This window comes from Stegodyphus dumicola, chromosome 4, assembly GCF_044657685.1.
Source record: "Stegodyphus dumicola isolate Sdum_Otavi_A_Nest chromosome 4, ASM4465768v1".
Classification (NCBI taxonomy): domain Eukaryota; kingdom Metazoa; phylum Arthropoda; class Arachnida; order Araneae; family Eresidae; genus Stegodyphus; species Stegodyphus dumicola.
The window spans coordinates 211,377,466-211,400,905 of NC_140771.1; the positions used below are offsets into that span (position 1 = coordinate 211,377,466).

The 23,440-nt window shown below is 32.8% G+C and overlaps 1 protein-coding gene across 1 annotated transcript in view; it reads left to right on the forward strand.

The window, feature by feature from the left end:
* LOC118184144 (uncharacterized) overlaps positions 1–23,440 on the forward strand; it is a 79,494-nt gene that overhangs the window by 6,815 nt on the left and 49,239 nt on the right. Inside the window, exons 2-4 of the mRNA XM_085815943.1 lie at positions 2,604–2,637; positions 8,674–8,765; positions 22,553–22,681. Of these exons, the coding sequence (XP_085672069.1) occupies positions 2,604–2,637; positions 8,674–8,765; positions 22,553–22,681 (255 nt within the window). The remainder of the gene's footprint in view (positions 1–2,603; positions 2,638–8,673; positions 8,766–22,552; positions 22,682–23,440) is intronic.

Below are 23,440 nucleotides of genomic sequence, written 5' to 3' on the forward strand. Positions count from 1 at the left end.
TTTATTTTTTTTTTATTTTAAGTTTTCTAACCAAAAATAATTTCGACATATTTTTCAGCATGTAGTGTACTGAATGCATTCATTTCTTACCTTTCTTGAGCATTTTAACTAGGCAAAAGCAAGAAAATACAAAATAAACCATCCAGTTTAGAAAGGTTTATTTTGAGACAACAAAAACTGCAAGCATTCTGTGTCAGGCTACCCACATTGATACATTGAGTAAGAATTTGTATTGACAGTATGTATTGTTAAATGCAGTGTCGGTGCTAGGCTTTTGGCCACCCAGTGCAATTGCTTCAATTCCTACATGCCACCCAGGAATTCTCTAAATTGTGCAAATTTTGCCGCCCCTAAATTGTGCTACACCAGTTGCACATTCTCTGACGCTGGCCCTGGTTAAATGTATTGTTACGAAATTTGAATTTAGATAGCTAATTTTAGTAGAATTAAAATTGTTTTATTTTCCCATGCAATGCAGCGTGAGACAAATTTTAAGAGAAAGCTATGCCGGAAAAGGAAAAATAGAGGAGCACATGCATTTAACATTGAGAAAAATTACCAAGCTAAGTAATTTGTTTTGAATTTGAATAAATGTAATTGACCACTGTAAACGTAAGTCCATCCTCTAATTGGTTTCCAGAAATCTCAAGGAGCAGAAAATGCTAGAACTATCTAGTGTGGCTGGTTGAAAACTATAAGTCGGAGTGAGACATCTCAGCTCAGTTGCTTAGTTACTGTTATTGCCAGTTGTAGTTCCACGTGAACTGAGATAAATTGGATTAGCTTTCTTTTTAAATGCGCTGTGAATTGCATTGTTCAGTACAAAGTCTGAAATCCGGATTTGTAGGGACTTTGCCGATTCTGTATTTCGGATTTTTCGGGATATTAGATCATCAATTTAAGTCTGGTAAGATGGCATGCAGAAATTATGTAATTAAAAATATGAAATCGTAATTTATAAGATAAAGAGCAATTGTGATCTAAAGGGTATCAAAATTTACAAAAAAAAAAAAAAAAAAAAGCTTAATATTTGTTTGTTTACTTTATTAAACATTTCGTTCAATATAAGTTGTTTAAGTTGCTTCATTTTTTGTGCTAATACTTTCTCTTTAATTCTATAAACAGACATAATTTCTTGTTCAGTTACAAAGTTCCACTGTTCAAGTCCTGTAATTGCTGTGTCGAGAATACCGACTAACTTTTCGAGCGAAATTTTTTCATTTTCAATAACCTCTCTGTCACTTTCTTCACTATTGGTAGCGAAATTTTGTGGATCTAGAACCATACTACAGATTTCGCCGTCCATTATTTGATTGATAATTGGAGCATTGTCATCTCAATGAAAACCTTCTGTTATATCATCTTCATTTGTTACTGCTTCTCCACATTTCTTTACAAAATCCATTAACTGGAAACTTTCACATTTAGTTTGCGATATCCGAAAAACTTCAAATTCCCAGCTGTCATTTTCATCATCCTCACCATCAAATATGGTAGCTGGCCATAAAATATGCCAAGCATTTTTTAATGTATTTGGAGACACATCCTTCCACGATCTTGTGATGCTCCACACAGCAGATTTTATGCTAAAATATTTCAAATATTCTTGAATAGTCTTGCCATTGTTCAAGAAATTTAACATAGATTTTAAAAATGCTACTTTGTATTTGCATTTCAGCGCACGCACTATTCTGATATCCATAGGCTAAATGACAGACGTACAATTTGGAGGGAAGAATAATACGGATACATTATCTTTCACTAAAACTTTAAGTGAAGTTTGAGCCGAATAGTTGTCTACAATCAGGACTATCATGAGTCATCAGGTAAACCAACAGAATTCAAATTTTGCCGATTGTCGGGTATAAAAGGCTTTTCAAACCAATCATTCATTAGCACTTGTGTCATCCGTGCTCTTTTATTTGCACAATATATAATTGGGAAAATCGTTACTCCCTTAAATGCTTGAGGTCGTGCATGTTTCCCGATTACAAAAAGTTTGCATTATAAAAAACTTCTCATCCCTTAGTTTTCAGCCTGTGTGAAAGAGAAGTCAAACACATGCTGAAATCCAACGATAGTACTATCTAGAGACTATGTGTATGTGTGTGTCTACATGTAAACAAGAATAATTAAGTACACACACATATTATTACAATAGTACCATCAAAATGCATGGCTGGTGCATAACAGAAAAGTAATAAGTATATTAGAACTTGGAATATAATTTAACGTTGTGTTCTGAATACGGTCACAATGATTGGAAAAATCTCAGTTTTGTATTATAAGGACTGGGAGATATTCTTTTAATCGAAATGTAAAGCAGTAATGTAATGTTCATATGAGGAAGTAATGTTCATCATTTGATATAAATCTGGAAGACTAATAGGCAAATGGATAAAACTGTACTGTTACTATTGAAAATAATCTCCATACGAATGCTATTACTTGATTAAGGAAAATAATTCATCTTTCTTATTATTGCTCATTATTTCTTTAATTTATACATATAAAATGTTTTTATCATATGAAAAATGTTGTATGTCATTGTCTTTTGTGTATAATGATTAATGCTAATTATTTATTTTCTTTACTGCTTTTAGCAATGAAGTAAAAGAAAAAGTTTCTTCTATTTTAGTAAGTAATATGCATTTGTAATTTTATTATTTAAATTGTATGATATAAATAATTATAGTTTGGAGATAACTGTATAGTAATTTGTACGTCATCTGCTCCGGCATGCACCTATAGTCTCTTACTTTAGAATAGGCACTTCAAGGCCATTTCCTTCTTCTGACCACAGTTATGAGTGCTGCAGAAGGTATGAGTCATGTTATTTGCCAAATTATCCTGATGTTATGATAGTAAATAAAGGGAATGTCATTACGATCATGAAGGGGCCTTTTAAAGTAGCAGTCAATAAGAAAATATCCAAGAGTATATAAGAAAATATATTGTGCATAAGAAAAATATAAACATTGTATACTTTTTGCTTGATCTGTTTTCATGTTCAATCCTTTCAAAACTGCATATATAACCAGAGCATGTACTTTCATTGTATGTAATCCATTTATTTGATTCATTTTATCATGTTTTATGAATTTTGAAGGTTTACCTTATAGCATTTAATATGTGTAGAGAATATGTTATATAGTTCTTGCGCACGTTCATAAATGATGTGTGAGGATGTTTTATTAAGAATTTATGATTAAGTATGTCTTGAATGGTTGGTCAGAGACAGATGTTTTTAGTTTAAGAAAGGTATCAAACAAGAATATAAGATTGAATTCTTTTTACTGACAATACATTAGTCTAACCTTTAAGCTTAAAAAATGATTTTTTGTGCCAGTTTTTACTGCACTTTCAGAATATTGAATAAACACAGGAATGGAATAAAAGCAACTAAAATTTATTTCAAATTGAAGTACAGAGCAAACCAAACATAAATTTACTTTTGCTTTTTGCAGGCATAATAGACAGTACATAAATTTAAATTATGTGCTATTCACAAGTTGATTTCTACTGTAGTATTTTAGCTCTGTAAATTGCATGAATTAATATTTAGTATTTAACAGCTAAGAGAAACTTATCAAATCTGAAAATATACTGCTTGTTTTGGGTAAAGCACGGTGAAATCTAAGGCCTACTGGTAGTCCAGCTCTCATTTTCTTAAATTCTTAACTTATTTAAATATTTCTATCACTGACATATTCTGGTGGAATTGAACAGTAGGAGTATAGGACAGTGTTTGGCATAAGAAATGCAGTATTTAAAATAAACTTTGTTTACTTTGTCACAGATTATTACTAGTATCTTTTAGTAAAAATACATGATATTTAAATTTTATATACTTCCAATAGGAGAAAGAATGTCAGTTAAGTAATAACTGGTCTCTATCTCCTGAAAAAACAAGAGCCTGTCTTTGAATAATCAGAGTTATTTAAGATATCTTTGTAATATTAAGGGTTCAAATACAAATTTTGCTGTAAATTATTAGACATCTTATATTTTCAAATAAATCTAAAAAATATCCTTGTAAGAAAGATTTTAATTTAGAGGCATTGGTTTCAAGTTATCATCCAGAAATGAAGTAAAGTTCAGAATTTTGTACTTAATCAAATTTAATTGTACAAGAATTATATAATAGTTTATATCATTTAAATTTAGTGATTTTTATTCAGGCTTAATTTTTGCATAATTGAATAAATGTTTTTCCTAGATGAGTTTAATAGCATGAGGAACAAATTATTGGGACTCTTCTTTTATTTCCACAAAAGATGCTTACACTTCTTGGATGTGATTACACCGATTGATAGTTTTATTTGGGGATAATTCCAGGACTTCTTCATTGAATATCACTGACGTACATTCCTTTGTCTGATAGAAAAAAGTAAAATGAATGGTTGTAGTAAACGAAATATAGCTGTTTATCTTCAAACCAATTTCTGACCAACATTCTATTTCTTTGCTTTCAATACTTACCTTCTGTTTCCATGATATTTAGTCGTTTTAGAAGTACAACTTCATAGAATGCATAGAAATACAACTTCATAGAATTCATAAGTAATTTGTAAGCTGTTTGTTATCGGATAGAATGAGAAATGAACTTCTTTTTTTATTGCATCAAATTGCAAACTCCACAGTCCCATTATGATCAGTGACAACAAAATTAAGTATACTCAATGTGAAATGAAATTTGACTGGAATTGCTAATGACTTGGTGTATTACTTTATTAACCCCTTAACTTCCACAAAAAACGTACAAGATTCATTCCCCAGTGCCGCCGTTTCTCACACAAGCACACATAGTTATGTGATGTATTGGAGGAAAATAAGTGCAAGTTTTGCTTTCTAAAAACTGTTTACTTTCACAAAATAAAGAATAAAAGAAAAGTGAAAGTACAAAATTTAATTTTTAGAGTAAAAGTATAATGAAAACAATGTTTGTATAATAAAAAGGATCCTCCAAAAATGGAATTTCAATTAATTTATTTTTAGACCTGTAAAGTGTAATATCAGGTTTCAGTGTTATACCTTGTAAAATTAGTTTACCTAAGAAAACATATATTTCTTCTGAATTAGTTGGATGCCATGATTTTGTTCTTGGTTTTTCTTTTACAGGATGTTGGTTTGTATACTAGTTTGTAAACGGTTAGCTTCAGTAACAATATGAAGCATGGGCAATTCATCAAAAAATAATTCAAAAAAGATAAGTGGGTTTGTAACATTCGTTATGTCTGTCTTTATTCCTGGCATCTACTACAAACAGTAAACGAAAATGGAAGATACAAAAGTTTTACACAAATAAGAAACAAGCAAATACAGCACAGCCATTACTTTCACCATTTCAGAAACACCTCCTTCTCCAATTCCTCCCCCTCTTCTCTGAAATAGTATACTCCTTCGTATACTTTGTCAAGGTCATTGTGGTGTTGCATTCAAAAGCTTTGCGAATGATTTTACTGGTAGCAGCAGAAAGCAAGTGATAATTTTTTGGAAGGATGTACATATATGCTCGGGGTAGTTAACGCATCGGCTGAGCAAGGCGTGTAAATACGCCCATGGCAGTTAAGGGGTTAATGCTTTTTTTGCAATGTTTCAGTATGTGTGTGGGGTTTGCAGATAAACAGAAGGTACTATTACTTTTATATTGCTTTATTTCATTTACGTCAGATTATACTTTCTTTTCATTTAGCAGAAAGTTTATTGCCTCCTTTTTTTTCATAAATTCATCAATGCATTTTGAATTTTAGAAATTTTGTTCTAGAGTAGTTATTCAATCTGCATATGTATTAACAATGACAAAGATTATAGATTAGTTACTGAAGTTAATTTTCAATCATCAATCTTGAAATACGATAGAACCTTGTTCCATGAATGCCTTATATCATTGACATATCTGTTGATAAAAAAAATTTTGCTGACAAACAGTGTGTTGAATAAAAAATGATGTCTTGAGATACAAACAAGTAAGCCTGCAACAAATCATACGCCATTATGCAGCTAGTGGAATGGTGGAAATGTCTGCTGAAGAAGAAGGCAGAAGGAAAGAGTTATTTGATCTGCAAAATTTGGGTAAAGTGTAAAGGTTCATGGAACATTATCACCCTGGTAAAGCAGTAGTAAGGCGTAAATATTTGCAACGACAATGCCATGTCTGGCTTTAGGAGCATTTTAAAATATAAACAGAAACAAATCACAATGAAGAAATTTTTTAATAGGACAAAGGCTCAGCGATTTTTTCAAGTAATGTAAAGAGATGGAGAAAAGCCAGTTTACCAAAAGTGGATCCATTATCTAGAAGCCGTTTTGGCCACCTTATATAGTTATAATACGAGAGTTGGAACTTTAATAGTGGCAACACAGCTGAAAAAATGCTACGCAACAAAACCAAAGAATATCGCTTATACCACACATAAACTACATACCTACCTTACCTCTCAGCAAAAAGACTCGTCCTGCCTACGTCACGCGCATGCGGAGTGACGCGAAGAACGGATCCTTGTATTAGCTCGCGGTCTAAAGTAAGTGTTGTCAGGATGTTTTCAAAACAAGAACAACGATGTTGGATAAAAATTGAATGTGCCAGAGGTCGTACAGCACGACAGTGTCATCAAGGGCAAAACATGGCAGACATGCTGCGGCCAGGTCATCTGAGTGTCAGTGATGCAGACGGGCAAGCTGTTGCTGCACTAATGGACAGTGATCGCCGCCAAACGATTCGTCAGCTGGCCGGACAAACAGGATTAGCGCATACGACTGTGCTGCACATTCTGAAGGAACACTTGTCCATGAGGAAAATTGCTTCACGATGGGTTCCACATCAATTGACGGAAATGCAAAAATGGCTACGATACGATGCTGCCCGAACCCACCTGGAGCACTATGAGTGCGAAGGAGATGCTTCTTTACACTGTATCATTACGCTGGATGAGACTTGGGCCCGATCGTACCAGCCAGAACTGAAATGCCAATCAAATGAATGCCGTCATCACAGGTCACCACGACGTTTGAAATTTCATCAGAACCCCAGCAATGTGAAAGTTATGGTGATTCTCGTGTACGATTGTGATAGTGTCATCCTAACGCATACTGTTTCCCCACAGTAGATTATCACTGCACAGTATTACTGCTCATTTTTGGAGCACAATCTCCGACCAGCTTTGAGAAAAAAACGGCGACACTTTCTGCAGAACGCTCCTCTCATTTTGCATGACAATGCTCGGCCGCACGCAGCGCAAGCTGTAACTAATTTGTTCAAGCGATGGGGCTGGGAAGTGCTTTACCATCCACCATACTCCCCAGATCTAAGCCGTTGTGACTATGACTTAATTCCTAAGATGAAGAACCACTTTGTGGCACTCGCTTCCAAACTGCTCCTGAGATTCTTGCGGCAGTAGATCGGTCCATTCAAACTATCAACAAAACAGGCGCTGCTACAGGTATTCTGCAACTTCCACATCGTTGGAAACGGGTTGTACACAATGCTGGCGACTATATTGAAGGACTGTAAAACATGGTGATATGAATCACTTTTGTATTCCTTGTAAATAAATAGTTGCCACTATTAAAATTCCAACACTCGTAATATCTAGCGTTCAGCAACTCTCCGGAGGAGCACCACTCTCTCTAATCCATTCACGGGGACTTTACTTTTCGCCATCATCCATTGTCGAGCCTTGACTGGGGGCCTACGCCCCCAGACAGCCCTTAATATCTACATGCAATGTCTCAGTGTCACAGACGTGACAGTACCAGTACGGTCCCTGCCAAGCTTGAACCTACCACTGAATAATCGATGGTTCTACTCACTGTGAAGACTGATTATATACCCAAAGAACTGAAGCTATCTAGTCAGCAGTCTGGAAGAACCCCGGGTCTCCTTCCATTAAATGGTTGGTTCCAGAAATGCCTACCAGTCGATCGTAAGGGATTGGTTTTCCGGCATCGTTAGCCTACGCCAGCCAAAGCCTTAGCTGACATAGTTTCCACCGGGTGCCACAAGGAGGCTGGTGCTGAACTGAGGGAGACAAGAGCTAGTTTCCTAGTCTCCATTCCCTTAAACCCTGCCCCTCAGATGAACACCAGGTTTCCTACTGCAAGCGGCCAGTTCCGGATATTCATCCTAAGGGTCAGGTGCCGCCGTCCGCTCCTAAGATCAAACACCAGGTCTCCTCCCGCAAGCGGTTGGTTCTGGATATTTGTCCTCGGGTACGAACGCCATCCGCCATAGAGAAAAGACAAAGAAAAATGTACCAGAAAGATAGCAGCTACATGAATTTTTGTGAAATAGGATTTCCATTTCAAAACAGTCACATTTTGCACCTTTGGTTTCACCATTTTCTACTTAGCGTGAATTGTCCTTCCTAGAGATGCGATAAAATTTTATACGTTTAGTATTGTATATGTTTATGTTGTGTGTATGTTAAATTCAATTAATTAACTTAGTTTTGCCAAACACAAAGTACTCTAAACAATCATTTGGGATTAATTTGTTTTATATTAATTGCATTTGGGGAAAGTTGTTTTGATTTGTGAATATTCCGGATGATAAACTATTTTTCAGAATCAAATTAAGTTCTTTAATCAATGTTTCATTGTATCTGTATTTTTTCTTTCATGTTATCTTCAGTGTGCTTTCAGCAATAACATTTTTTTTTTTTCTTTTTCTAGAATGAAATTAGGGCTTTATCTGATGTGGAGAAATTGTACCTGTACTTGCAATTACCTACTGGTTCAACATTTGAAGCAGATCCTTTAAAACAGTAAATTTCACCTTTCTTTTTTAATTGCTTTTATAATGAAAAATATTTCTTTGCATTAAAAAAAGCTTTTTTTTAATGTATTTTATTTTAGCGCAATAGTAAAAAATTGTTTTTACTTAATCATATCAATTTTTTAATTCTATTCTATTTATGTAAATATTTTGACTTTATACTATTAAACAAATACAGACAAGTACTATACATGCTATACAAGTGCCAGCTATCACGATTGTTTTACTATACTCTCACCAGTATGATCAACAATATATTTCCCATATTTTTTTATTATTATTCCTGAAACTTTTCATATATGTACAGTGAAAAGTCAAAGTTTCAGACTTGCGATTTTGGCCAATTCCAGATTTGGGATTTATCAGGATATTTTTTTCCCCAACGGCGCGCCATCAGCCGACTTCAGCTTGACCACAACTAAGACTAGAAGTGGTGGTCACTTTATTATGGAGGCACTTAATAGGTGGGCCACCTTTGCCTGCTATGAAGTTCCAACTAACAGTGACAACAACTGCTTTCTCTGGAATTAGATTATGGGCCGTTTGGTATCGCAGTCGGTTTCCTAAACACTATACCATCTGGGCAGCAGAAGTATTTATTTGTTTGCTATATTAAGTATTTATTTCATTTAATTTGTTTTAAGTTGATTTTTTTTTTTTTTTTTTTGTGCTAATACTTTTTTTTTTAATTCTGTGAATAGACAAAATTTTGTCTTTCAAAGTTCCAGTTGTTCAAGTTCTGTAAATGTCAAAAATTTTCTATTTTATTCAGTTTAATTCCCATTGAATTGTTAATAGAATTTTTTTTATCCTCAACAATTTCTCTGTCACTTTGTCACTATCGGTAATGATAGTGATATTTTCGGTAGTGATAGTGCACTACACATTTCGCCATTTGCTAGTTAATGATCAATAGGTATTGTTATTATAATGAAAAACTTCTGTTACATCATCTTTATTTACTACCATTTCTCCACTTCAAAAATTTCATTAATTTAAAAGCTTCACCATTTATTTGCAACATCTGAAAGCCTTGAAATTCCCAGCTGTCATCATAAAGCTTATCTAGCCTCTGTCATATACTATTTCTGATATATGAGATTGACAACTAAAGATATGTTGTTCCACTAAATTTTGCCTTGCTTCTGTTACACACTGGCAAAGTTGAGTCTGAAATATAGTACTTTGGCTATTTATTATACTTATGTATATATTTTTTTTTTTTTCTTTTGCCAGAGTTTCGCAAAATGTAATTGCAATTACAATTAATAATAATAATTATATAATGTTATAATTACATTGCAATTGGAGCATGAAATTGTAATTAGACTATTTAATTGAAAATAATCTAATTACAATATATTACAATTGCAATGTAATTAGAATTTAATTGCCCGATCAATGACAATAATTACATGTTTTAATTTTTCCTTTTACAATTGTAATATTATTCTTCGTGATGATTTAACTCCAGTCCCCGTTAAAACATTATTAACATTTTGCTTTCAAATTACTTCAAAACATCTTTCAAAATATAACTTACCAGTATGGAAGCACACTTTTAAAATAATTCTACTTTAATTAAACTTAGGAGATAATATAATCAATTTATCAATACTGTTTAGGAAATAAATTATTATTAACTAACTTTGCAGCAATTGCGCAAGTAATAATAACTTGTATTCGCACTAAATGGATTTAAGTTCATACAACATTATATATATATATATATATATATATATATATAAAAGGACACAAGTGATCCTCTTACACATTTTTTTTTTTTTTTTTTTTTTTTTTCAAGTTGACTAAAATTCTTTTTCCCCCAGTTTCTTCTGTTAGTCTTGGGAACAAAAAGCTTCTTTCCCTATCATAATTTTCCTGATATGAAGCTCTTTTTTTCATCATTTAATTTTCAGGTCTTAGATTAGTTTTGATTTTTCTGGCCCTACAGCAAGTTTTTTCTAATTTTTTGGCAAGCATATCAATCTCTCTTTTTGATGTATCACAAGACTGTAAGTGCCCTTTTTTGGTTAACTGAATCAGATGTTAAATATCTCTGAATTTATCATATGAGACTGGATTGTTTGGATTATTCATTTCGTAAATGTTGAGTAATTTTGATGTATAGCTTTTCCAGCAGGTGGAGCCGATTTCCCCATGAGGAAGCTGATGAACTTGATTATTTAGAAATTGTTTTCTCGGGAATTGCATGTTTTCAGTTTGTATATTTTCCTCTGGTCTACCGATGCTTTTCCATGAACTATCAAAGCTTCTGTTAAGTTTTTAACCCTTTGTCTGTAATTCTGGGGAAAGAAGCAAAGGTATTTAAACAAACTTGCACATCATTACATTGCCCATCTTGGAAATAATGGGCTCAGTAAGAGGCAGTATAAGAAGATTCCTCATTTATCTGATGAAACTGTTGGTGAATCACAAGCAAAAGTGTTATAAGACTGAGAAGATGGTGATTTTGGGTATTATAATTCTCAAGTTAACTTAAATTAGGAGAATTTGTTTTCCATAATCACAAATCAAAGAAAAATATTGAAAAAAGGTCCTAATTAATGTATGGTTGCTCTTAAAACTTCCATAACGTCTCAGATTCTACCTGTGTTTCCTCCTCTTGGCAGAAAATTCAGCCATTGAAGCAGAGCCTGCACTGGAATTTTTAGTTTCCATGTTCAAGCAATATTGAAGACCTGATGTAGAAATCAACAAGTCAACCTTTCAAGAGACAAGAACGAACATGATAAGTGTGTTGTGTGAACAAAAAAAAATATTTTTTCCCAGTTTACAAAATCTTTCCTTGGTTACAATTGTGGATATGAATACTTTTTCTCTTGAAGTGGTTCATAAAATAAAAGCTATTTCTGTTGCTCACTAAATGGCATTGCTATTTCAATTTTTAAAAAAAATGGAAATAATGGTTTTCCTTTCAGATCTTCGATTACAGTATAATTGCAGTAACATGATTATAATTACAGTATAATTACAATTATGCAGTAATTATAATTGTGATAGTTTAATGACATTGTAATTATAATTACAAAAGAATTGTATAGTATAATTGCAATTAATATTTATTGTGCAATCTAATTACAATGTGTGGAACTTCTCTTACATTGAAGTCTGAGAGCATAAAGTAATGAAACTTACAAGGGGTCATTACACACACTAGTCCAGTTGACATGCATACACATCTTTATATGTCGTATGCATCTTTATATGTCTTATATTGTGATTACTACCTCATCTGTGTTTTCTCCCTCACGAAACAGTACCATCTGTTGGTTGTGAAGTATAATGCCTCACATATGCTCGTCTGTCTTAATGGCATGTATCCTCGCATGTTGGAAAAGTGATGATCATCTCTAGAGATTTGTAAAACGAAATACATGTTAAAAAAGAGAGAGAGAAAAGAATTTTAAGTTTCACTGCGTTTTCCCTCAATCGTCATCATTGTGGAGTCTCATTGTTGTGGTTGTCTCAGGATGTCATCACCATGAAATATCTTCTTCAATATTGCCTGGATGAGTCCGACTGAATTAGTCTTCATTCATACGACTTCTTAAACATCGTATCTTCTTAAATGTCATCTGGATGTGTCATCTTAAACATCATCTTCCTTAAGCCATCTTTAATACATTTCATTCTGCTAAAAACAGTTCATGTCTTTAGAACAGGGATTCTTAAACTTTTTTCAATCACAATATCTCTGAGATTTTCTTTCGCGACCCCAGGACCCCATAATATTTATGAAAATTTTGTGAGACCCCATAAGGATTGCGCAAATCCGACACGCGCATGAGTGAAACTGTCAATTTTTTCACTTGTACTGTAATATACTATTGCACTTCTAGGTCATTAACTTTAATTTCTAATTTTAAGACTTAGAACAAAGTAAAAATTTTAAATAAGTAACAGACGAAGTGACAGCGTCACGTGCAAAGCAAGTAAAATGAATGTTTATGTTATAAAAAGAATGCATTAAAACGTTTTTGTTTTTTCTTTATCTGTATTGTCTTATCTTTATCTATTTTCAAATACATTATGTAAAAATAGTTTGTTATTGTAAAATTATTATAATAAGTTAAAGAAATACCAAACCTGCTAAAAATTTTGGTGACCCCCCTGCTGCAGGTCTCACAACCCCCATGGGAGTCGCAACCCACAGTTTAAGAAACTCTGCTTTAGAATAATAGTCTTTTAATCAAATCAGGAGAAATCTATCAAGCTGAGGGAAAGTCTGAATCGGGAGTCCTCAAAACGGGGTTGCGCCATCAAAGTCTTTCAATATTCTTCTTGGATATTCCATGTCTGCTTTTCTACTTGCTTTTTCTCAACTTCTTTAGTTTCTTTTGTTCCATCTTTGATTTCTGTATCAGTATCTTTGTCATCAAATTTTCCAGTAGACTTCTGCTTTTCAGCCTTTTCCTTTTCTTCAGCAGACTGCAGTTTTCACATTTTCAGTAGTTTCTTTTACTTGTTTGTTCCAGTGGATGTTACTGTTTTTTTTTTTTTTTTTTTTTTTTTTTTTTTTTTTAAGTAGAGTTAGCATTTGATTCATCATTTTTAGCAACTGACTCTTCCTCAGAAAAGTGAAGAAAGTTTTCCTCAGATAGTCTTTGAATCTGAGTATGGAGTATTTTCTTGAGTTTCTGTGTGCACTAATTCATTGTTGGCAGCATCATTTTCATTCTCCATTTTGTAAGCAGTAATTTTCATACAGCTTCAAAACTTCATTTATAGTTTTTATATTTTCATCAATGAGCTTGAATTATTGTGAATGTTACACCATCTTTAATATCCATATATGTAGAGTTTCTATTAACATGTTTCATACAGGTACCAGATCTGTGTTTATTTGGGTAACCATAATCTTGTAACATTATTGCCCATCTTGATATTTTAATACAAAGGTCTTTCTTGCTCTTAGTTTGTTTCAATGCATTTACAATCTGTCACAATTTTAAATAGGATGCCTAATACATGTACCTTACATTTTTTTTAGAGCTTTTACGACTGCTTTGACTTCTAATTTCTAGCTCGAATATTTACATTCAGTATCCATCATCTTCTTACTCATATAATAAACTGGACACATATGATTATCAGTTAAAGATTTCTATAGCAGAACTGCACCGTAACCGCAGCATTAGCATTGGTATATATTTCAGTTTCTGCTTTCGTATTATAAATACACTAAACAATGCCAAAATGCATTTCAGTTCATTAAAAGCATAAAGTACTTTATTTTTTAATTTAAATTTAAAATCTTTCTTCAAAAAATCAGTTTTGCAATTAATGAATAATTAGGTATGAATTTGACTCTGCACGTTAAATAAATACCCATATCTTTCTTAACTTTTCATTTCAGTGGTTTTCTTTTCATGACTTTTAATGAATTATTGATGTCTATGACTCGAGAAAATCAGAAATATTTAACTTAATTTAAAAAATATTTATGGGCTTATATCCCTAGAACGCCCAATGGAGTCGTATCGACTCTGTGGAAAAAAAGCTGCAGTTTTATCATTTCCTTTCTGTTTAGGAGTCATGATCTTGTATTGTACTTTCTTTTTGAAAGAGTGGTATATTAGTTATTGTGGCATTCCTCTTTCCACTCCTAAGTTGAAAAAATGGTCAGTTCTTTGCACCTGCATATCCAGCTGGCTTACTTCCTGGGATGACTCCTTTTGCAGTTATTTGGTTGCTACGTACTTTTACGTGAGATAATGAATCTGAAGGGAGTGAACTATCAGACATTGAAAAAGACAAGGATTTTGAAATAGTTTATTTTGAATGTGTAAATGACTATTCATCAGATTCTGATGGTGGTGAGAAGAAGGAAATTTCAGATTATGCGTCAGGTAATACTGAAGCTTTCACTGCTTACATTTTTTACTTCAAACCGGTGAAAATATAGCAATAGACGAACAACTGTTTCCTAGCAAAACATGATGCTTGTTTACTTAATTTATATCATCAAAATCTGATAAATATGGACAAAAGTTTTGGCTTGCTGATGTGAAAGCAAAATACCTCCTCAATGCTTTCCCTTATCCAGGAAAAAATGAAGATCGGCCATCTGATCAAAGATTATCTGACTGCATTGTTATGAGACCGATAAAACCTTTTCTAAACAAAGGTCTAAATGTCACAGTTGATAGTTTTTTTACATCACTTCATTTAACTGAAGAATTGCAAAAGAAGGGAACAAGCTTGATAGGAACTGTCAGCAGGGCAAGAAGAGAAATCCCGAAGTCCATGAAAGATTCCAGAGAGGCACTCTATGAATCTAAAAATTTGAAACATGATGAAACAAGTGCTACTCTTATAGTATATCAAGAAAAGAGAGAGAAAAATGTAATGATTTTAAGTACCCTTCATACATCTGTCTATATAAGTAACAATGAAAACTCCAGAAACAATTAGTTTTTATAATGCAACCAAGTGCCGTGTCAATGTTATTGATCAGATGGTTAGAAAGTACACTGTAAAAGCACCTTCTAGAAGATGGCTTGTTCATACTTCTTACAATATATTAGATTTAGCTGCTATAAATGCTTGGATTATTATTTTTTTTTAAATTACTAAAAAACTAATTACAAGACAGACGTTTAAAAAACTAATTACAAGACATCTAGATGTTCGCTGATGAAATGTGTCAAAACTAATAAACCAAAAATAAATGCAAGCAGAGCAGACCCACCAGAGATGTCAGTCGCAAAGTAGAGGAAATGTAAAATAAAATTGTGTGATGGTAATACGACTACTAATATCTGTATTTCATGCAATAAAATGGTGTGTGGAAAATGTCATGGCAAGCTAGATTATACATGCAAAAACTGCATTCCTGAATTTTAGTTTAAAAAGATTGTAAGTGTATGAATTTTGTGAAAAGCATGCCCCTTTTTTTTTCATTTTAAAAAAAGGTATTGAATTGTAAATTTAATTACCCTTTTTTTAAAATTAATATTTGTATCTATTGTTCTCAGTTACAGATTTAAATGTTTTAATTGAATAATATACTCTTTTTTGTGTTCTTGTTTATTTGTTTATCTTATAAATCCCACTGGAGTCGAAATGACTCCGGCAGACTTTCTACGGGGATGAAATTTATGGAATTTCTAGTGTTAAACTTTAATAACGTTGACTATCTTTTACACAGTTAGGCTATGGAAAGTTAAGCACTGCTTTGCTTTGACAAGAAGGATATACTTGTTGTAATGAAAGATTTCCACCAAAAAACTTTCTTAATAAAATTAGGAAAAAAGAAAAAAATGTGAAAAAGTGCCTTTAGTGCAGGTGGTAATCACTACCCAAATGTAAGATTTTTTGCCAATGTTTTGGTAGTTTTTCAAAACCTTTTGCCCAGAAACTTGGTGGTCATGAGTCCAAAAACAGATCAACCTCATTTTGGACATCTTGCACAGAATGGAAGATAGCATCACAAGATATAGCTGCAGGTGAAAAAAGGTAGGAGTCTGAAGGAGCCTTGCCAGAGCTATATGGTATGTGTGGCAAAAGATCCCACTCAAGTCCGTACAGAGTCCAGCTGGTGAATGAAGATGCATATGGTCATGCAGGAACATTACCTTTTTGCGTCGGAACTCGGTATGGTGTTTTTCCTGGATAGAAGAATCAACATCGAGTAGCATCTCACTATACACCTTACTGTTGAGTGTTTTACCTTTTTTTCAGATAGTCTTTATGGATAGTACACGGCAATCCCACCAGATACAAAGCATGACCTTTTTGTTAGTAAAATTGTTCTTTGCAATGCGGCTGACGTGCTCACCGGGCGCAGACCGACACCCTTTTCGGTCTGTGTTGTTGAAGTAAATCCACTTTTCATCCCAAGTGATGATCCGGTCCAGAATTTTTTCGTTGCATTGATATTCAAGCAAATCAATGCAGGCCTGAACACCTTTGTCCTTATCTGCTTGAATCAGATCATGCGGCACCCAGCAATTGAACTGGTGTTCCATGTTAATGTGATGCATAGCACGACTAATGTCCAACTCCTTAGCAAGCTCTCAAGTGGTTGCATACTGATGTTCTTCCAGAAGTTCTCGCGAGCGGGCTTCATTAACATCAGTAGGCCAGTGAAACTGCTCTGCTTCTTGAATGTCATAGTCCTTGTTTTTAAGCTTTGGTACCAAACCTTCACAGTGTCATATGATGCAAGCTGTACAGATGATCTAAAGCTGCACAGATGATTTAGTGACATTCTATAACTGACTTTTTTCAACCAAACTGGAAGTAAATGATGGTTCTAATCTGGTAGCATTTCAGACACCTTGTACTTAACACTCCATCAAGCACATTTCATCTGCTAGGCACACCTTGAATGCTTTTGTTTGCCCTGCCACCTACAAACGTCATCACTCCTTCTCCATCCTGTTAGCTTCCCCTCATCTAGTGCCACTGGCAGTCGTAAGGTCAGTAGGTGAATATATCTCTTCATTTCCAGTTGACTGATGAAATGATCTAATAGGCTCATTGTGCTCAATTATGTTGCAAACTGACAAGTTTTCTGTTATTTTTTAATACTGTATCGCCTTTTTTTAAATAAGAGTTTCGTAAATATTTTATGATCATCTACAAAATTTAGTATGATTTTGGGCTCTGGATTTTGAAGCCCGTTGCACCCGATCATGTCATGAATTGTAAAATGTTTTAATAATTTAAAATATTGCTTATAACAAAATTTGACAAAGACATTTTCATAAAAGCATTATAAATTTTGTTTGATTTTGGCTTTGAAATGTTAAAAAACAAAATGTTTGATTTGAAAAACCCTTAAGACCATGAAGAAATTCACCATTTAATGGAGTTTATTTCAGATGAAGACAATGAGGATGTCAAAGATGAATATTTTGGTGTCGAATGTGATAGTGATTCAGAAGATGGTGTACATAAAGATTGATTTGAGACAGAACAAGAGGGAAGTGAAGAAGACAATATTGAAGAAAATACTAACTTTTATTTGGGAAAAGATCAAGTCGCAAAGTGGTATAAGAATACCCAGCAATGCAGGTTCAGGGATGTCATAAATCATTACTCATTTACCTGGAGTTATTGGAGCATCAAAGTCCACGAAAACTCCTGTTGAATGTTGGAATTTCATGTTTACAGATGATATTCTGAATGATGTAGTGAAGCATACCAATCAGTATATCGATATCATCAGAGGATTATTTCTCAGAGAACAGGAAGTGAAACATACAGGTTTGGTTGAAATAAGAGCATTCGTTGGATTACTCTACTTAGCTGGTGTTTATAAGGCAAATAAACTATCCCTCGAGGAACTATGGGACAGATGATGATGGCATTGCAAAGTTTAGCCTTGTTATGAGTATCAAAAGATTAAAGTTTCTTATGCAGTGTCTCCGTTTTGATTTGATGTTCTTTTCCATCCAGAAAAGAACTGGATTGGCTCACCTCAGTACAAAATATGTTTGAAAAATCTGTAAAAAACTGCCAAGAGAGCTGCTGCATTGATGAAAATCTCACGGTAGATTAAATGTTGCCTGCTTTCTGTGGTAAGTGTCCTTTTAGACAATACAACCCATCTATACCAAGTAAATATGTAATCAAAATGTTTTCTGCTGTAAATGCTAAAATGTTCTATTCTTTCAATATGGAAATTTATGCGATAAACAAAAGGAAGAACTTTTCTGTGTAAGCAACAAAGCACCTGATGTGATGAAAAGATTAGTAGATCCTTTGTTTGGTACTGCAAGAAAAATAACAGGCAACAATTGGTTTACACAGGTGAATCTTCTGAATGAACTGAAACATAAAAAAACTATCGTATGTTGGCATGATCAGAAAAAGCCAAACAGAGTTACCAAAAGAATTCGTTGCTAACCAAAAGCAGACCCCAACACTTCAGTAATTTTGGTTTCAGTAGTGATGGTAATGTTTTGGTGTCCTACGCTCCAAGAAAAAAAAAAAAAAAAAAAATTCTTCTTGTATCATCATTGTATGATGACCAAGCTATTGATCTTTCTACTGGCGAAAAACGGAAACCAGAAATAATCATTTTCTACAATGAAACCAAGTTAGGAGTAGATATTTTAGATAAAATGTGCGATTTGTATAATGTGTCTCAGAATGTAAAATGGTGGCCCATTGTAATCTTTTTACAATGTTAAACATTGCTTCAATCAATTCTCAGATCATGCATGTAGGTAATGGGTACACTGCTCTTATAAGAACATTGTTCTTAAAACAACTGTTTTGGACGACTTGCTCAAAGAAGTCTGATGTAAATTGGGATACCAGAGTACGCTTACAACAAAAATTAAAGAGAGATGCTCCCAGCCAAGAACAACTTGAAAATTGTGTTCAGCCACCCGTACCTCCAAAAAGACGCAAATGTAAAACATGCTATTTGGAGACTCGTAAGAGAAGATTAAGCCAGTATGAGTGGAAGAAGTATCACACAGCTACCTGCTTCTGTAGTGGCACACAATGAACCGGAAGTTTATCTTCTTCAGGAAAGATTTTTTTTGGCTAATAATTCATTACTAATTGCAGTATTTCATCTCAGTGTACCCTGTCTTTGATGTGATTTAAATCAATATCCTAATCATTATAAATATTAAGAATGTATGTAAAATGGTTTTCTGGGTGCAGTTTTTTTTATTTCATTTCCTTTTCATATACAATGAAATTATCCTTACCTTATAATATCTGTATCATTGACAATTGTTAAAAAATTTTGTTTTCTGCGATAACAAAACCATCAATTTTGAATTAACCTTCAAATTTTCCTATGGGTTTAATTTTACTATTGCCAAATCTTGTTAACTGCAGATTTGCAGTTTAAGTTCAGGGAAACCTATCTTCTTATGTACATCTTCTCAAATTGACGTTACTTGCATTTGCAATATCTGTTAAAGAGTTGATTTGTAAATTAACAGCTTTATGCATTTCTTTCTGACAAATCTGAGCAATTGGAGTTACAGTTGTGGAATCTGGGATATTTTTAGAAGATGTTTTGGAACAATTCACAGTTTTGTTAAAGTTTCACAGTTTGATAAGTTATATTTAAAACATTAAAATACTTTACTATCATTATAACATGAGTTCAATTTGTGACCTATGCTTCCGCACCTCGGTTCTTTACTCTTATTAAGTATAGTGAATGCTTTATTTTGTTGTATTGGTACTTGAATAACCCTTAGGCATTGTATCTTGAGCTCTAATCATCTCATAAATTTTTAATTTCTCTTTAAATTTGGAAATAATTTTGCACTCTGAGAAAATAATTTTGTTACTGCTTGGATCAGGTATTCCATTAATTACATAATTAAGAATGAATGAATCATCAACAGAATGACTGACTGTTTCTCACATTGCAGTTAAATACTCAGGGATTCACCAGGTTTTAAATGTCATTTTTGTAACAAATTATGAAGTTGTGTTTTATTTATTTTAGAACCAAATTGAGACAGATTAACTAATTTCATGATATAATACTTTTCAAAGACTGAATAAATACTTTAGTGAATCAGTAAGCAATTTTTTAGTAAATGCAATCTTTTGTAATCGAGATAACCTAAATAAATTAAAAGATTCTTCTAGATTGTAAATCAATGATTCGACCAGATATGTATCAGTTCTGAAACAGTTTCAGAAATGTCATGAATGGGTAGTGTCTTTAAAGTCATCAATTTTGTGTAAACTAATATTTACATAGCGATTCTAGATATGAGTTTAATACCAAAAGATTTTAAAAAAGTATTTCGCCATAATGCAGTTACGTACGCAATCTGCTACAAGCTCCGTTAATGAGAACAGTGTAGTATGTATGTAAGTTTCAGCCTTTCAAGACTGAAAAATTTAGTTTTTGTTTATTATTCTTATACCAAAAGTGTAATAAAATATTATTAGTTGTCATAGTATTTTGATGTACTGAGTTAATCACATTAGGTGATTCTGACTTAACAGAATAAACATCACCGTCATTATCAGAATCATGAACACTTTTGTAATTGGATAACTCATAAGTTTCGGATTATATGAGCTCAATCAACAATTTAAAAGTGTAAGTGGCGGCTGTTTTAAGCATATAGAAATGTTACTATTGTTCCGGCAAAGATCATATTTTCACTTTAACAAGAGCCTTATAGGTAATGTGCACCATTACTCAGGTAATTTCAGAAATAAAACAATTTTCTGCACTTTAACAGATCACCCTAGATAATCTGCAGGATAACTGATTTCTGCACTTTAGCAGTTACTTATGCAAACATACAAATTGTCAAACAAACCATAAATAATTTTTTGCCTTTTTTTCTTTTGTTCCTTTTTTTTAGTCTAAAGGGGAATTTGCCCTGAAGAACTATTATTTTGTTTTGGCATTTTGCATTGAAAACTATAAACGACAAATGGCTTTTCGAATTGTTGCCACCAAATATTAGAGCCCTGTATTATATTTAAAGAAATTAAACAATGAAGAATTTGCATGAATGCAAGTATGTTTCTCATGTTGTGATAAAACAGCGTTACCTAGAAACATCAAAATTTGAATAACATAATCTTCCATAGAATATGGGCATGTGGAATCCCTAATTTGAATTTGAAATTTGTTTTATTATTGATTTCACAATTTGTAACACTTCAACAAATTTTTTAGTAACAACCTCGACGATTTCAAAGTGAGCAATGGCAACACTGTGCGGAAAGAAAAAAAAAAAAAAATTTTTTTTTATTTCCAGCACATGAGACTCTGTAATAAATTCTAAAAATAAAAGAATAAGCTCATTTTAAAATTATTTTACGATATTGCTGTTGAACTGAATTTTATGATTTGAGTATGTAGGACATGATATTTAATTCATAAATGTAACACACAGAACTTTAAAAAAACACCCCTTTAGACGTAATTTAAAATCTTAAACCCATCAGATTTTTTTGGCACAAAAATTTATTTTTAAGACTGGTTCAAAATATGAAAGCAAAAAAAAAGTCTTTAGAAATTGTTTTTGTTTTACTAATTAATTTTCTCGTGGATTTTGTGTGCATGGGTTCTGATTAATTAAGCAATAGTAGGGAAGAATTTGAAGAAAATGTGGATATCCATTGCTGATGATGCTACTGAAGTTCATTGCATGTGGGAAAACAGACTGAGTTATGATGAAGGTATTGATGATGATGACGATTGCAACAGTGTGTAAGCTGTAGCAGATGACATGACATAACAGACAGTTCCAGCAGCATTAAATAATTTGGAGCCTAAAGAGTAGCTGTGGACAACAGTGAAGCATAGGCAAGACTCAGAATACTGGAAGTGGAAATGATGATATCAGATATTAATAATGCTAATATTAGTGTATATTCTTATAGGAATACAGTTTTCTTGTTATTATGATATGAATAATATTATGATAGTTACTGGTAGTTTATCTTTCAGTATTTTTCATTTGTTATACTCATACTGCACCTGCATTTTTTGAAATTTTAATTATTCACATAATTTTCCTCTCTTGATTTTTATACCATAAAATTGGTAAAGAAAAGGAGGGGGATACATGAGTAAATACAATATAGGTATTATTATACATGTAAAAGTTTAAAATAATGAGAAGCAAGTTATTTTCTTGTTATTATTATGTATAAATTTCATTCCAATGTTCATTAACTATATCCTTAACTGAAAATAAAAAGAGCTATGACTTTCTCATTTATGCACTGTTTTAATTAATTTAAATATTTTTTAGAGATTTTAAATTATTCTTGTAATGAATATATCTTTAGAAAAAGTCAAAATCCATTGGGTAAAAAAGCTGATGAAGAAGGTTTGACAGCTGTGACTTGGATCCAGAGTCATCTGGAGGAAGATCCCGATGTTTCTCTTCCTAAGCAGGAGGTGTATGAAGAATATCAGTAAGTGAAAAGCAGATCTTGTATTGAAAGAATTTTCTTTTGATTTATATGTGCAGAATATTAAAAAAAATTATTTGCAACTAAATATCTCTTAAATGATTGGTTGTAGATTATGATTTTAGTTTAAGGAACAAATCAGAGAAAATAGTCTTTGAAAATGTAGTCCTATGGCAATGTCATGAATTAAAACAGATGAAATTAAAATTTTGATATGGGCTCCATGCAGAAAATATTTCAACAAGGAAATCATGTATTTTTATGTTAAAGCCATACCATGTATTTTTATGCCATACCATGTATATTGGTGTATTTTGGTCCATTTCTTTCCCCACATTTTTGGCCCAGCGCTAGACAAAATGGAGCAGTCAAGAATAGCAAGGAACACTCCCTAATTTCACAACAAAATCCTCTAAAAGCCCACTGTGGGGGGAAAAACACAGCTTACAGAATTTTTTTATGTGAATAACTTTTTACCAATTTACTCAATTTTATTATTTTTATCAATTTTAAAGTTTGGAATGAGATGAGAAGGATTTGACACACAGGTCCATTATGTCATTATTCCAGTCATTCGTATTTGCAAATCATGTAAAGCAAACTTTGGTTCACAAAACTTCATAGATATTCACTCTTGATGCCGTAAGTAAATAATTGTTCAGAGTAATGAAATGAATGTATTATCCAGAAAAATCATGTTTATGTTTAGACACTTTTTTTTCTCCCCTGAGTGAAGACTAAATAACTATTTTGGCTTGAGTC